The sequence below is a fragment of the Hippopotamus amphibius genome, chromosome 3 (assembly GCF_030028045.1).
Source record: "Hippopotamus amphibius kiboko isolate mHipAmp2 chromosome 3, mHipAmp2.hap2, whole genome shotgun sequence".
NCBI classification, from domain to species: Eukaryota; Metazoa; Chordata; class Mammalia; order Artiodactyla; family Hippopotamidae; genus Hippopotamus; species Hippopotamus amphibius.
In genome coordinates this window covers 137,171,589-137,186,345 of record NC_080188.1, presented here as the reverse complement: position 1 = coordinate 137,186,345, position 14,757 = coordinate 137,171,589, and the positions used below count along the sequence as shown (strand labels likewise).

Here is a 14,757-nt window from a genome sequence, read left to right as displayed (position 1 = left end):
GTTTCCGCTGGATTCTCGCGGCCGCACGACACGCCAGGATGAGCACTTCCGGCGCTGCGCCCAGGAAGCGGAAGTGAGACTTCCAGTCTGTCTGAGTAGGTGTGTTGTTCGGCGGTCCTGAAATCTGGGAAAGTCGTTTTCGCTTTGCATTCCTGGGCTGTCGAGTGCTTCTCCCCTGGCGGGTGGGAGTGCAAAGACTGAAGTGCGAAATGAGCACCATGTTCGCGGACACGCTGCTCATCGTTTTTATCTCCGTGTGCACGGCTCTGCTCGCCGAGGGTGAGAGCAGTTGCTTCTCTGACGTTTGACCAATCCGAGAGGGGAGGATCCGAGGCTCTGGGTTCCTCGAGCCTAGGGAGAGGTCGCGAGGCTTGCTTCCTTCGGCGGGGGTGGGGGTGGGGGGCGGTGGGGTTCATCTTCTCTATTCCAGGGACTCTTTCTTACCTCCAGGAGCGGGAGCGGTAGTGTGGAATCGATTGTCGAGGTTTGTTTGGTCTAGGGTAGATTTCACTTGCTTGTGGAGACCCCTTCGTATCGTGTCACAGTTGTTTTGGTTGAAAATTCAGTTGTTTTAACGTTAAAAAAGTTAACTGTTGGTGAATATAAAGCAAAAAGTTGACATCCATTCTTACCCAACGGTAACCACTAATAAAGGCTGTTGTGACCGTTCCAGACATTTCTCTGTTAGCATGCTGCTTTTAATGTTTCAGGTATAACCTGGGTCCTGGTTTATAGGACAGACAAGTACAAGAGACTGAAGGCAGAAGTGGAAAAACAGAGTAAAAAATGTGAGTATGGCAACATCCTTCAGAAACAGTTTCAACACATCACGCTTACTGAGTGCATGTTCATATATTTTAGGAGCACCAACTGATATAAAAACTTTATAGGAATACAAAGGTGAATCCGATTTCAATTGAAGTCTATTTAGAAATATAAGACTTTTATGCAAAATATGTAATACAAACTTCAGTGGAGTGACTGACAAGAGTAGTACTTACTATGTGCTGTGGTGGTTCTAAAGAGGAGATCCCACGCAGTTGTGAGGGGCCATGGAAGCCTTTGTGATGCAGATAGCCTTGCAGTCCTTCATGAGTAGCTAAAGTTTGGACAGGGGATGAGATGGGGAAGGAGTTCCAGGCAAAGGAAACAGCGTGTGTGCAAAAATATGGAGATTTTAACTAGTAAGGTGTATTTGGAGAACAGCAGGCCACAGTGATTGGTATCAAGGTAAGTGGTGTCTTCAGGGATAAGCCAACTTTCATTTGGGTCTGATGGCTGAAGGAGTATTTGAGGAAAAGGTTAAGAACAAGTCGAGTTTGTTGTTTTTGAAATAAAACAGGAATTCCACAGGATACAGCTGAGGGGGCTGCTAAAGGTATAATGTGAATTGTTCTTTACAGGCTTGATTTGGTTTTCAGTCATCTTTTCTGCCTTATAAATATTAATTCTAACTTTCATATCTTAAAATTCTTGTGACTTTCTGTATTCTCTTACTTCTCTGTATGTCTTCATAAGGGTTTGACGTTTTCTTTCTTACAACATCCCATTTCTAATATCCACATAGCAACCATTTGTGGTCAGTTGTATAAATATTATTCCTTTATAGAAAAGGAGGTTGAGACTCAGAATGGTTAAATGACATGTTAATGTCTCAGAGCAAAGAATTAGAGACCAAATTCAGGCCTTTTAAATTACGGTTTTACTGTTTCTTCATTTATTAATGTTGATAATGCACCTTAACATATTTAAAACCAAACTCATTATCTTTACCTTCACACATGTGATCCTTTTCCAGGATTTCCTTATTTGGTGAATGGTACTTCCTTGCTTCCAATGGTGCAAGCCAAAAAACCTTACTATACTTTCTTCATTTGGCTTTCAGGACACCACACTCTCTTGGTTTTGCCCTTACCTTGCTCATTGGTCATTCTTGTTTTTTGTTTTTTTAATAAATTTATTTATTTATTTATTTAATGTGTTTATTGGCTGCGTTGGGTCTTTGTTGCTGCACACAGGCTTTCTCTAGTTGCTGAGAGCGGGGGCTCCTCTTCATTGTGGTGCGCAGGCTCCTCATTGTAGTGGCTTCTCTTGTTGTGGAGCACAGGCCCTAGGTGTGTGGGCTTCAGTAGTTGCAGCACATGGGCTCAGTAGTTGTGGCTCACAGGCTCTAGAGCACAGGCTCAATAGTTGTGGCACACGGGGCTTAGTTGCTCCGTGGCATGTGGAATCTTCCCAGGGCAGGGCTCGAACCCGTGTCCCCTGCATTGGCAGGTGGTTTCTTTACCACTGCGCCACCTAGGAAGTCCCTCATTGGTCATTCTTGGTTTTTTTTTTTTTAATAAATTTATTTATGTATTTATTTTATTTACTTATTGGCTGCATTGGGTCATTGTTGCTGCGCGCGGGCTTTCTGTAGTTGCAGAGTATGGGAGCTACTCTTTATTGCAGTGTGTAGGCTTCTTATTGCAGTGGCTTCTCTTGTTGCAGAATACTGGCTCTAGGAGCACGGGCTTCAGTAGTTGCGGCACGTGGGCTCAGTAGTTGTGGCACACAGGCTTAGTTGCTCCACGGCATGTGGGATCTTCCCAGAACAGGGCTCAAATCCCTGTCCCCAGTGTTGGCAGGTGGATTCTTAAGCACTGCACCATCAGAGAAGCCCTGATTGGCCATTCTTTTGCAATTTCCTGGTTGCTTCCTCTTCTTGACTTCCTGTTGTTGGGAGTGACCCAAAATTTGTTTTTTTTCCTCTGTAGTCAGAGCCCTTAATGAACTCATTTATGTGGTCTATTCACCAGTGACCCCCAAATTTACATCCTTAGCCCTCTCTGCTTAATGCAAGATTCAGATATCCAACTATCAACTTGTTAATTCCACTAGAATGTCTAATACACATCTCAAACCCAACCTGTCCAAATTATAAACACTGTTTCTCACTTCCAAGCCTGCTACATTTGTAGCCTTCAAAATCTTGGTCGGTGTTAACTCTGTCTTTCCAGTTGTTCAGGACATAATCCTTGTGCAGTTATCTTTGACTCTTCTCTCACAGCCCGCATCGAGTACTGTTGGGCTGCCTTCAAGTATATTCAGAATCTGCCCACTTTATATCACCTCCACGCTAACTACCATAGTCCAAGCCAACATCACCCTGTGCGTGAATTACTGTGATAGCCTCCAACAAGTGTTCCTGTTTCCCTGTAGTCTGTTCCCAAAATAGCAGCCAGAACAGTCCTTTTAAAAGTATATCAGATCATGTGCCTCCTCTGCTCATAACTCTGGCATGGTGTCCCATTTTCACTCAGAGGAAAAGCCAAAGTTTTCACAGTGGCCTACAGAGGTCCCCTGTTACGGCTCTGATCTTCTTTCCCTCGCACTCACTCTGCTCCACCCTCCCTGACCTGTTTGCTGTTCCTCACTGCACATCAGCCTCACTCCTGTGCTGGGGCCTTTCCAATGGCTGTTCTCTCTACCTAGAATGTTCTTCTCTATGGTATCTGCTTACCTAACCCTTATATCTTCTTCAGATCTTTGCTCAGAGCTCACCTCAGTGACCACCCTATTTAAAACTGCAGTCAGCCCACCTCCTGTCACTGCTGCTCCTCATCTTCCTTATCTTGCTCTGTTTTATTTTGTTTGTTTTCATTCAGCTGTTAGAATGAACCCCTCACTAGGGCAGGGTTCTTTTTTTTTTTTAATCGTTTACTGATGTATCCCATGCACCTAGAACAGTGGCTGGCACGTGATAAATGTCTAATAAATATTTATTGATTCAAATACTTTCTTCTGTCACCCTGTATATGCAGTCCACTCTCAATCCGTGATACCACTGTCCTCCTGAAGAGTTTTCAGTCTTTCCACATCTCTTCATTTCCGCCACCATCACCCAGCCTGCACTTCTGTCATGTTTCATTTGATCTACCATGATAACCTCCTCATTGCTCCACCTGCAGCCGCTCAAATTTGTTCTCTACAGTAACACCTGGAGTAATTTTTCAAGACACAAATCTCATTGTGTTACTTGCCCTTCTTAGAACACTCAATTTCTTCCCATTGCTTTGAGGACAAAGTTGTGGCCTACAAAGTCCAGTGTGGTTGGATGCCTCCCTCCCTCCCCTTCTGACCACATCTGTGTCATGTTTTTCCCTACTCTCTATTCTTTAGCCATCCTCTGAACTAATCTTGCTTTTTCCTGCCATGGAGCTGGGCTTTTGTATCTGCTTTTCCCTCTATCTGGAATAAGTTTCCCTTCTCATTTTGTCTAATAAACTCCTACTCATTCTTCAGATCTCAAAGGCTTATTTAGTCTTCCCAACAGGATCAGATCTTCCCATCATGTGCCTTAATTTATCCAGATACTTCTCTGTAGAGAACTTGTCATAATTACATTTTTATCTGTGTATGATGATGATGATTTGAATAATGTCCTCTCCCCAACTGAACTGTAATTTCTGTGAGGGCAAAGGCTGTTGTATCTCTAGCACTTAACACAGGGCTTGGCATAGATTCGATATTTGATAAAAGTGTGTTGAATAGTTTAAAGAATAAAGGATCTCTATAACATAACATCACATATATTCTTTGTGGGGAATTGTTCTGCTATGATCATAAACTAGCTAGCCAGCATGCAGCGGCATCCACAGACAATTTTCTTCATGTCACGTGTCATGGAGTAGTCTTATGAAATATAAAACACATTTAGCTTCGAATTTGTTTGGATTAATATTCTCATACATTAAATACTTATATGAATATGAATTTGCTGTATAGATTTTGGACTTCCTTAGTGTCCACAGCTAATTGCCTTGTTTCTAGTTATCTGTATTATAGAAGTTAAGTCTTCTTCACCTGACATCTAAATTCAAAGTAATATAGTTGCCAGGCGAAGTTGCCAGGTTATCAAGGAGGAAGGGTAGGGAAGGGGTAAATTAAGAGTTTGGGATTAGAAGATACAAAGTACTATATGTAAAATACATAAACAACAAAGTCCTACTGTATAGCACAGAGAACTATATTTAATATCTTGTAGTAAACTGTAATGGAGAACAGTCTGAAAAAAACTTATATGTATAAATGAATCACTTTGCTGTCCATCAGAATTCACAAAACATTGTAAATCAACTATAATTTAAAAAAAAACCAAAAACTCAGTGTGTTTTGTTTTCATTTATATGATTAGTTGACACATACGACTGCTTGCTCTCTCTAGAGTTTACCGTGTTGAGTGAAGTACACAATGAAGCGGCATAGATACTGTCTTCTAGATATTTGTAATTAAATGGACAGCTGTTATTTACAATGGGGGGCTATTTAACAGGAAGAATTAAGGTAAATTCCCTCTTTGAACAAATGTCTTAATTGCAAACATAATCCCTCCTGACATTCTGCGTTCAAAATTTGGTATGGATCTAGGCAAGAAAAGTTTGTAGGGGACCAAATCTAGAGATGGCCCATGGGAATTCCCTGGCGGTCCAGTGGTTAGACTCCATGCTTCCACTGCAGGGAGCATGGGTTCAATCCTTAGTCAGGGAACTAAGATCCCACAAGCCATGCAGCATTTCCGAAAGAAGGAAAGGAAGGAAAGGCAAGAAGGGGGGAAGGGAGAAGGGAAGGGAAGGAAAGGAAAGGAAAAGAGATGGCCCAGATATACAACTTGTACATAACTATGGTTAACATGTTAAAGGATCTAGTGGAATATATGAACAACATGCACAAACAGATGGGGATTTTCAGGAGATGGAAACTATAAAAAAGGTGTCACATGGAAATGACAGAAATAACATATCAGACATAAAGGATCCTTTGATGAAATTATCCGATATGCAAGACCTTAAAAATATTTATCTCAGTAAACTTGGGAAATACACCAAAATAAAGGAGTAAACCAAAAAAAGAGAAAGATATGAACTCCAGGAAACAAGAGCTCCAACACAGGACTCAAGTGAAGGGAATCTCTCAGACAATAGTGAAGGCAGATTTAGCTGTGCACCAGGCTGAGCTTGTAAGAGGATGCTAGGGGAAACTTCTTCAGGCAAATTTGTAGTGCCTGATGGTTTGACTTTGTACAGGAAAGATTTAGACAGCTAACTAAGAATTTGGGGCCGAATTAGTGATAAGTGTGGAGACAACCAAACAAATTTTAAAATGACATAAATCTCGGAAAAACTTGCAGAAAGGAAAAAATCATCATTTACTGTGTAAATCACCTGTGAACAGTATTTTCACAGTCATAATTTTGTAAATGTTGAACTCACATTTAACCGAAATTACAACTTATAACTAGATTATTTCAAGATATAGGTAAAAAACGACAACAAAACTTTATGGGAGTTCCTTGGTGGTCTAGTGGTTAAGATTGGGTACTTTCACTACCGTGGTCTGGTTGGGGAACTGAAGATCCCACAAGCTGCACAGCACTGCCAAAAAAAAAAAAAAAAGATATATGAGTAAATACCAAAATAATCAGCTAAAAGAGGAAAAGTGGTTGCTCTTTGAAATGAAGGAAATAGGGAGGAGGGGCAAGCATAAGACCATTGCTTATCTTTAAGACTGCAGAATGACTGACTCTAAAATAAATGAGTGTTTTACTTTGGTTATTTATTTTTTTAAACTCTTTATTTTATATTGGAATATAGTTGATTAACAATGTTGTGTTAGTTTCAGGTGTACAGCAAACTGATTCAGATATACATATACATGTATCTATCCTTTTTCTTTCTTTTGTTAAAAAAATATTTATTTATTGGCTGTGTTGGATCTTTGTTGCTGCACATGGGCTTTCTCTAGTTGCAGTGAGCGGGGCTACTCTTAATTGCAGTGCATAGACTTCTCATTGTGGTGGCTTCTCTTGCTGTGGATCACAGGCTCTATGCACGAGGGCTTCAGTAGTTGTGGCTCGTGGGTTCTAGAGTGCAGGCTCAGTAGTTATGGCACACAGGTTTAGTTGCTCCACGGCATGTGGGAATCTTCCTGGACCAAGGATCGAACCTGTGTCCCCTGCATTGGCAGGTGGATTCTTAACCACTGCACCACCAAGGAAGTCCCTATTCTTTTTCAAATTAAAATGTTTTCCAGTGACAGCTCTCATTAGATGATCACCAGCTTGTAGACTGTTAAAATATTTACTACCTGATGTTTTAAACTTATATAAAAATCTAATCTCTTCACAAGTTCAGCCAAACAAAAATCCTTTACAAGTACAAATAAGTACTTGAAAAAAGTAGAAATTTTGCCACAGTTGAAAAACTAGAAATTTTCTAACTATTGAAACAGTTTTGAATCAATCAATCCATTTTGGACTTTGCTAGCTCAAAATGAATTTAAGGAGACTAAAGTATTTTCACACATTTCAGTGAACAAACCAATCAATAGTAATAAAACAAACTAAAGGGAGGCCTTGCTATTTCATCTACTCTTATTCTTTAATAAAGTGATAGGAAGCACAGGCTCAAAATGTAAAAATAAAATGAAATAAAATAAAAATAAAATAAAATAAAATAAAATCCTCAAAAAAATTTGTAGGGTTTTTGAGGAATACAAAGAAATATAAATAGATCTGAATCAGAATTAGATTTCAATTTCTTGTGCAGATCTAATCCTAGGCATTATTTGGAGAATACTGGTGTTACAGTTGTGGTGGGGGCTTTGACAAAAGATCCTTTCTTTTTTTTTTTTTAATTTATTTTTGGCTGTGTTGGGTCTTAGTTGCGGCACGTGGGATTGTCTTTGCAGTACGCAGCCTTCTCCCTAGTTGCAGCGCGAGGGCTCATTTGTCCTGCAGCATGTGGGATCTTAGTTCCCTGACCAGGGATCGAATCTGTGTCCCCTGCATTGGAAGGTGGATTCTTAACCACCAGGGAAGTCCCAGCTTTCTTAAAGGTACCAAGTTGTTTGATTCAGGTAGTCCCTAGACTTATGAGTGTGCTCTAAATGTCAGTTAAGTCTTTTCTCATTGTGTTACTTTTATAATATAGACTAATGAAAGAACACTTCAGTAAATGAGAAAGATTAAAGTACTATATATAGCTGGATTCTTGTAACAAAATTATTTGAGAGCATTTAGAGTAATTTATAAACTGACAACTCTGGAATTCAAAATGCAGCAATACCAGGTCATGGGCAAAAATATATTTCATAGTAGACATCTTTTATTTTTGTCAACTCTGATATCACCATTTATTGTTATGGGGTGAGGTTCTGATGAATAAATGTCAGCAAAAAGAGAGTTTCTCCACAACTTCATGAGGTTAAAAACTATTAGGTTAATTTATATTATCCTTAGAAAAGATTTACCTAGATGGGGGAGGGAGGAAAATCACAGATGTCAACAGAAGGTATAAATATACAGAACTTGGTCAACCATTAAGAAAAAAAAAAAGGTTTATCTAGTCTTAATCCAGTGTGCTGGAAGATCAGGTTAATGTTCACAGTATCATCTAATGTTTCTCATTCTCTAGCCTGCTGGCTTTTCTTTTTTTTTTTTTTTTTGCCCTTGTTTTTAATGTGGTCATGGTTAAATGCCAAGTAGTTGTGTTATAGTCCTTCTGGAGCATCGATGTTTCTGTCCATTTTGTCTTTTAAAATGTTATTTCTGTAACATCTTGTAGAATTTGACTTAATTTCCCTTATGATCTCATACTACTAGTTCATTCTAAATCTCTCTCAGAACGCCCCTGGTGGTCCAGTGGTTAAGACTGCGAGTTTCCATTGCAGGGGACACGGGTTCAATCCCTGATCAGAGAACTAAGATCCTACATGCTGCCTGTTGCAGCCAAACAAAACAAAACAAAACCTCTCTCTTTTATATCTTTTTGATAAAGGAGTAGCACCAATTTTGCTTTTAGAATTCAGGCAGCATACTTAATATACTAAAGGAAAGATTCCTACCTGCCAGTTCTCTTTAATGCAACTTTTAGAAATAATGCATGTACTGTACTATTTGCTAGTAAAGGAAGTATACTAAGATACTATAGGAAACAGATAATGTAAATAAAGTAAAGGTAATTTTTGGTGCAACTATCGCTAGTCCATCTGTAGGTGCTTAAAGATAGTGAGTATAAAATGTAAATATGTTAACACTGTTCTTCAAAAACTTACTGTTACTCTATCATCATGTTAATTGGAAAACTTCAGAAAAAATTTTGGTCTTAGCCTTTTTGGCTCTCCTGATCTTCCTGCCCTGTGCATGTGTTGCCATTTTTCTGTACTATAATTGTTATTTGATTATGTGCCCTCACTAGATTGCTTTTTAGAGGGCAAGGGTCATTTTTATCTTTTTATTTACCTACAATGGTGCCTGTTACTTAGGCAGCCAATAACTGAATGAATGAATGCCCACCTTCTGTAGTGAATATGAGAATGGCACTATAATTAATCACCTAAGAGAGCAGAATTTTAAAATTGTGCTCAGACTCTACCTAAGGCAATCACCCCTCAGCTAATAGTCTGAAAATCATCTCAGTTTTGATTATGATTTTGTCTTTATAAAGTCCTTTACGGGTATTTGATTGATGATGCTTGGAATATTGTGTCTACCTTTTACTCTCAGCAGGTGTGGGAGCATACCAGTTAACTTAACCATGACCATAATCAAAGTCAACATGTAACTTTCTTGTAAGCTTCTTTCATTGGTTCAGCTGTGATAAAACATCCTTTGTTTCTTTAGTGTCATGCATAATTAATTTTTACTGTGTTACTATGTTGTTCACAGTGGAAAAGAAGAAGGAAACAATAACAGAGTCAGCTGGTCGACAACAAAAAAAGAAAATCGGTAAGATGAGCTATTGGTATATACAATATCGAGGTTTTCTTGGAAAAAATAAATTCTTAGATAATGAAAATATAATCAAGTTTTTAATAGTAGTAACTCATGTTTGTGTAGTTTTATGGTCTAGAAAACACTTGCATATGTTATCTGACTTGACTCTCTCTGCTTGTTTTTGCTCTTAGCTTTGAAATTTCAGTTTAGTAAATTGATGTTGACAGTCATGGCTTTTGAACTTGGCTGAAGATTCTTGGCATAGTTTGTAAAAGCGTATTGTTTTTCTTATCTGAGATGATTTCCAGTTAAGACTGAGTTACTTGTATTTATTGTTGCCATGGCTTCCTTACTGAGAATTGACTGGTGATAGAAATCCACCAAGGCGTAGGAAATTTTCTGCTGAGTAATTTTACCTAGTCTGCAAAAATAATTATATGTTTTTGGTTTTTTAGTGTAATTTAGAATTTGATTACAGAATGTAATTCTCTTCCAGAAAGACAGTTTATAAATGACTGCATATGATTTGTATTTATACTTTGTGATGCTTCCTGATTCTAAAATCAGGACAAAATTGTTGTGAAATTGTGTATGTGGTTTGGAAACTCTGTCTCTATCCCTAGGTCACTGCTGTAAAATCCCAGGAGATCACTCTACCAGGCTAGAGTATACCAGTGTCCTGTTCTGATGAAACCTTTTCAATTTAGTGTTCAAAATGGCCTACTCATTCAGTTCCACGGCAAGATGCTACTGTACATCTACTCTGTATGTGTCAGTCACTCTGGTAGGCATTGGAGAAACAAAGTGGAAAAAACTGCTGTCTTTTAAGACGTCTAAAGAGGAGACACAGATCAGTGCAGTATAATACATACTTTTTAGAGATATATTCTGAGTGTCATGAAAGTGAAGAAAAAGGATATCCAAGTGAGTCTAGGGGATCAGATTTTCTTTAAGAGATAATTCTTAAGCTGTATCTTAGTGTGAATTAACTAAGTAAAAATATAAATAAATAAAATACTGATCAGTTGAGTTCTTACCATCAGCAATACCCTGAAGTAAGCACTTGACATTTTTTAGTTCTTTTAATCATATGTGGTAGTGGACAGTGTTACCTCATTTTTAGAGATGAGAAAATTAGGCTTAAGTAACTTGCTCTGGGTCATTCAGTGGTATGATGGATTAAGTAAGTGGTAGAGAAGGGATTTGAACCTAGTTATTCATAACTTTAAGAATCCATGTTTTTAAGCCTTATATGTTCTCGGCAGAAGGGTAGGCATATGCCAAAGCATAGAGGGACCAAATAGCAAGGTATGTACCTGGGACTATAAATAGTTTAGTACAACAAATAAAAAAGAAGGTATGTGTAAAGTACAAGCATACAAGGCTGGAGAAATAAGTAGGGCCTAGTTCATAAAGGTCTTTATAAATTAAGATAAGGAGGTTAACGTAGGCAGAAGGCTTCCCATAACCGTTAAGGGATTTTAAACAGAGGTTTGAAATCAGATTTTAAGAAAGACAACTCTGGCAGTAGTTTGGAAGTTAAATCAGAGAGGGGATCAATGGCAAGAAACTGAACTTAGGCAGAGACACTGGGAGTGCAGTAGGTGGTGCAGATTCAGTGGATATAGAGGAAGTAGATGTAATAGGACTTGAAGACTTTTTAGATGTAGGTATGTTGAGAGGAATGAGTCTGGGAAGAAGCCCAGATTTCTGATTAGGAGAGGAAATATTGGAGGAGTAGCAGACTGGGATGAGAGGAAGAGAGGATGATTTTAGGTTTGAACATGTTATATTTGTAGCGCCTGTGTGACAGTAGGGTGGAAATATTTGGTACACAGTTGAGAGTTGTATGGTTTGGAGCTGGCAGAGAGATAAAGGCTACAAATAGAGTTTAGAATCATATGATTATAAATTGTAACTGAGTCCACAAAGTAAATGAGATCACACAGGGAGACCATAGAAAGTAAGAAAAGCAAAGGGCTGAGGATGGAGAGAGTCTTGAGACACAGAAATTTAAAGGGTAGCAAAAAAAGTGGAGCTTGAAAAAGTATAGCCGTAGAAGTTGGAAAGGAGTTGTGTCATAGAAGTTGAAGCGAGTGTTTGAGGGGACAGGAAGGGTTAGAGGCTGGGTGTTAAATATCTAAGAGGCAAAACAGAGGTAATTAGTGATTTAGCACGAATAATTTTGCTGGCATGATAGGGAAGAGAAATCAGATTGTATAGATTAGAGAGATAATGCATGGTGAGGAAGTGAAGACATTGAACATGGGCAATTCTTTCGAGTAGCTTTGTTATAAAGGATAGGCAAGATATAAAAATGGAAGGCACATTACCCCCTACCCTTAAATTGACAACAGAAAGTATTTACACTCGAATTATGTTACCATGGAAGGCAACCTTGAATTGTTTTCTCACCAAAATGTCATCAGAAGGTAAAAGAAATAATATTTATGAAGAGTCGCTTATCAAAATCTTATCTGGAGTTAAACACATAATATTTATTGGGAGTTGCTTGAAGGACAAACATCCTATCCATTCCGTAGATTTAGAATTTTTACTCCTAAATTAAGCCAAACTATCATAAATCTGTAAACCTAACCTTGTATTATTTTGGACATCATATTGCTTCTACTCTATTTCACCTTGACATTTGCACTCTTAGACATGTCATGAAAAACTCAGCCAGATAAAATTTATTGTAGTACTACTATGGACTGTTTTTGAGAACATCATCTACAACATTACACGATACTCCTTTGAGGAGAAATTATGGAAACTTTCTAGTACTTTTGAATGTCAAGACAAGCAGTGATTCTCATACATAATCGATTTATTTTTATCTTATTGACCCTGTGCTTGAACTGATGGGTCCCCCCCAACTTTGAGACTGGAGTCAGATTTGCTATTCATCTCCAGCAACTTTATAAGGCCAATTAAATGTATTTCTGTATACTGGCCCTATGTACGATTTTGTTATTATGCAGCCCTTACTTCCCATTTTATCAGATTCCCTACTTGGGCTTCTTTAAAAAAAAAATGGGGGGCACTATAAAGAGTGATACTGCTGCATTGAAAGAAGAGTTTTTAGTAAAGGGGGAGTGGTCAGCAATAGTCAGTGTTTCAGAAAAGCAAAATGTCATTGATATCACTAGGTGAAGCTCTTAGAGATAACGGTCTTGGATAGAGCCATTAATTTGAAACTGAGGTGTGTAAAGATTTTATGTCTCCCATTCTCATTTCAGGAGCAGATGTTTTGGTTTAAACTGTAAAAGAGAAACTGCTTTTAATGTATGAATTTTATTTAGCTCTTTTGGCCACAGTCAAGTTACCTCAAGTAATGAGGAATTTAAGGATATATGTGATCCAGAACTCAGGAAAAGCTGAACTAACTGGTTACAGGAAGGCAGAAACTATGTTAAAGCAATTCCTGCAGGCAGAGCAAGCCCTGGGATAAAGCCAGATGTTGGGCTCCACTATTAATTTATAGTACTTCTCTCTCTCCTGTTGTTCAGCTTCCCCACTTTCTCTGCAGTGCTTTCCTAGCATTTAATATTTGCCTACATTTGACTTTGGCTTGTGTCCTGCGGTTCTTTCTAGATCAGCATTACTCACAATGTGCTCTCTAGGTCACCTATATCAGTATTGCTTGAGTTATGTGTTACAAATGAAGGGTTTTGAGTCTTACTCCCAGGCTTTACTAAATCAAAATTTCTGGACATGCGACCCAGGAGGCCACTTTTTAAATAAGCTGCCCAGATAATTCTTAGGCGAACTGAAGTTTGAGAGCCAATTCTACATTATTATTTTGCTGTTTCTGCTCCCACAGTTAAATGTTTACTTTCCCAAGATTTTCTGGTTTAAATTCCTGAAAGAAGGAATCCAACTAGCTCAGCTCGTCTTTTTATAACATAGGTCTTGGGAAAGCCTATGGATTGGCTACCTTTTTGGCCAGTAGTGGCAGGGCAAGGGGTGTGAGGAATCTTCATAAGGTTGAACCTCAACAAAGACTGTGATGTGAGGGAGATATTCCCCAGAAGGTGGCCAGTGATGGGAGAGCAGGCAGTTTGAAGCTTTGCTGAATGGGGTATCTCCTTTCTTGGTGACTTGGAAATATGAGAGGACATTTTTGAAATTTATTTGGGGTCCTGAATTTATGTATTCATTCTAGGCCTTTATGTCTGCTATTTGGATTTTCCATAAAAGAAGGCTGTATCAGGCGTTTCATTTAAATTTTGCTTCTTCTCCCAATCTACATGAAATTTTACAGGCGTGTTATTAATTGGTCTTCCATTCAAGACTACTCAGAATATAGAACTGTCATGGGATACTTAATCTGTAGAGAGGCATCTGCTATTTTGATCATCTGTTCCTTGTTTAAAGATGTTCCCCACCTCCCAAACTGTCAGTTGGGTCAGACTACCGAGTTGCCCCCGGAGTACGTTAATTGATCTATATTCTTTGACAGAGAAGTCACTGGTTATTGACTAAGGTAAATGATGAAGTGTTCCTTTCTTAGTTAAATTACATTATCTTGTGGTACAAAGCCTAATGCTGTCAAATAAAAATGTGTAATAGATTGGCTTGAGGTTTGTTCATTCTGTGGTCAGAATGGATGTCATCATTGCTACTAGTGTATTCCAATAGCTACAAGAAATGTAGCTCTTTTTAATTGGAGTATTCGCTTTTAGAATTTTAATTTTTCCTTGGATTTCAACTTGGATAATAAATCATTCTAGAATACAAGTGTATCTTCTTCGTGCTTACAGTCTTCTCCCATGAAATTTCCACAAATTTCATAGAGTTTGTATTCCAAAAGCTGAGTAGTAAAAGGGTGTATAGAATTCCTTTCAGATGGAGGAATTGAGGTATGATTCTCTTCTGTATTAAATCCTGAGGTTCTGGATGACAAAGTAAAGAATAGTTCACACAGGAGAGGTGAACACTAAATGACATAGAATATTTATTTCCAGCATTTGGCACCTTTAAATTCTAGATCTTCAGGG

At 38.5% G+C, this 14,757-nt stretch overlaps 1 protein-coding gene across 1 annotated transcript in view; it reads left to right on the top strand.

Moving 5' to 3' along the window:
* Positions 1 to 3: 3 nt before the first annotated feature.
* Positions 4 to 14,757, top strand: part of TMCO1 (transmembrane and coiled-coil domains 1) — a 52,258-nt gene continuing 37,504 nt past the window's right edge. The window contains exons 1-3 of the mRNA XM_057727779.1: positions 4 to 279; positions 711 to 788; positions 9,707 to 9,766. Coding sequence (XP_057583762.1) covers positions 210 to 279; positions 711 to 788; positions 9,707 to 9,766 — 208 coding nt within the window. The 5' untranslated portion in view covers positions 4 to 209. The remainder of the gene's footprint in view (positions 280 to 710; positions 789 to 9,706; positions 9,767 to 14,757) is intronic.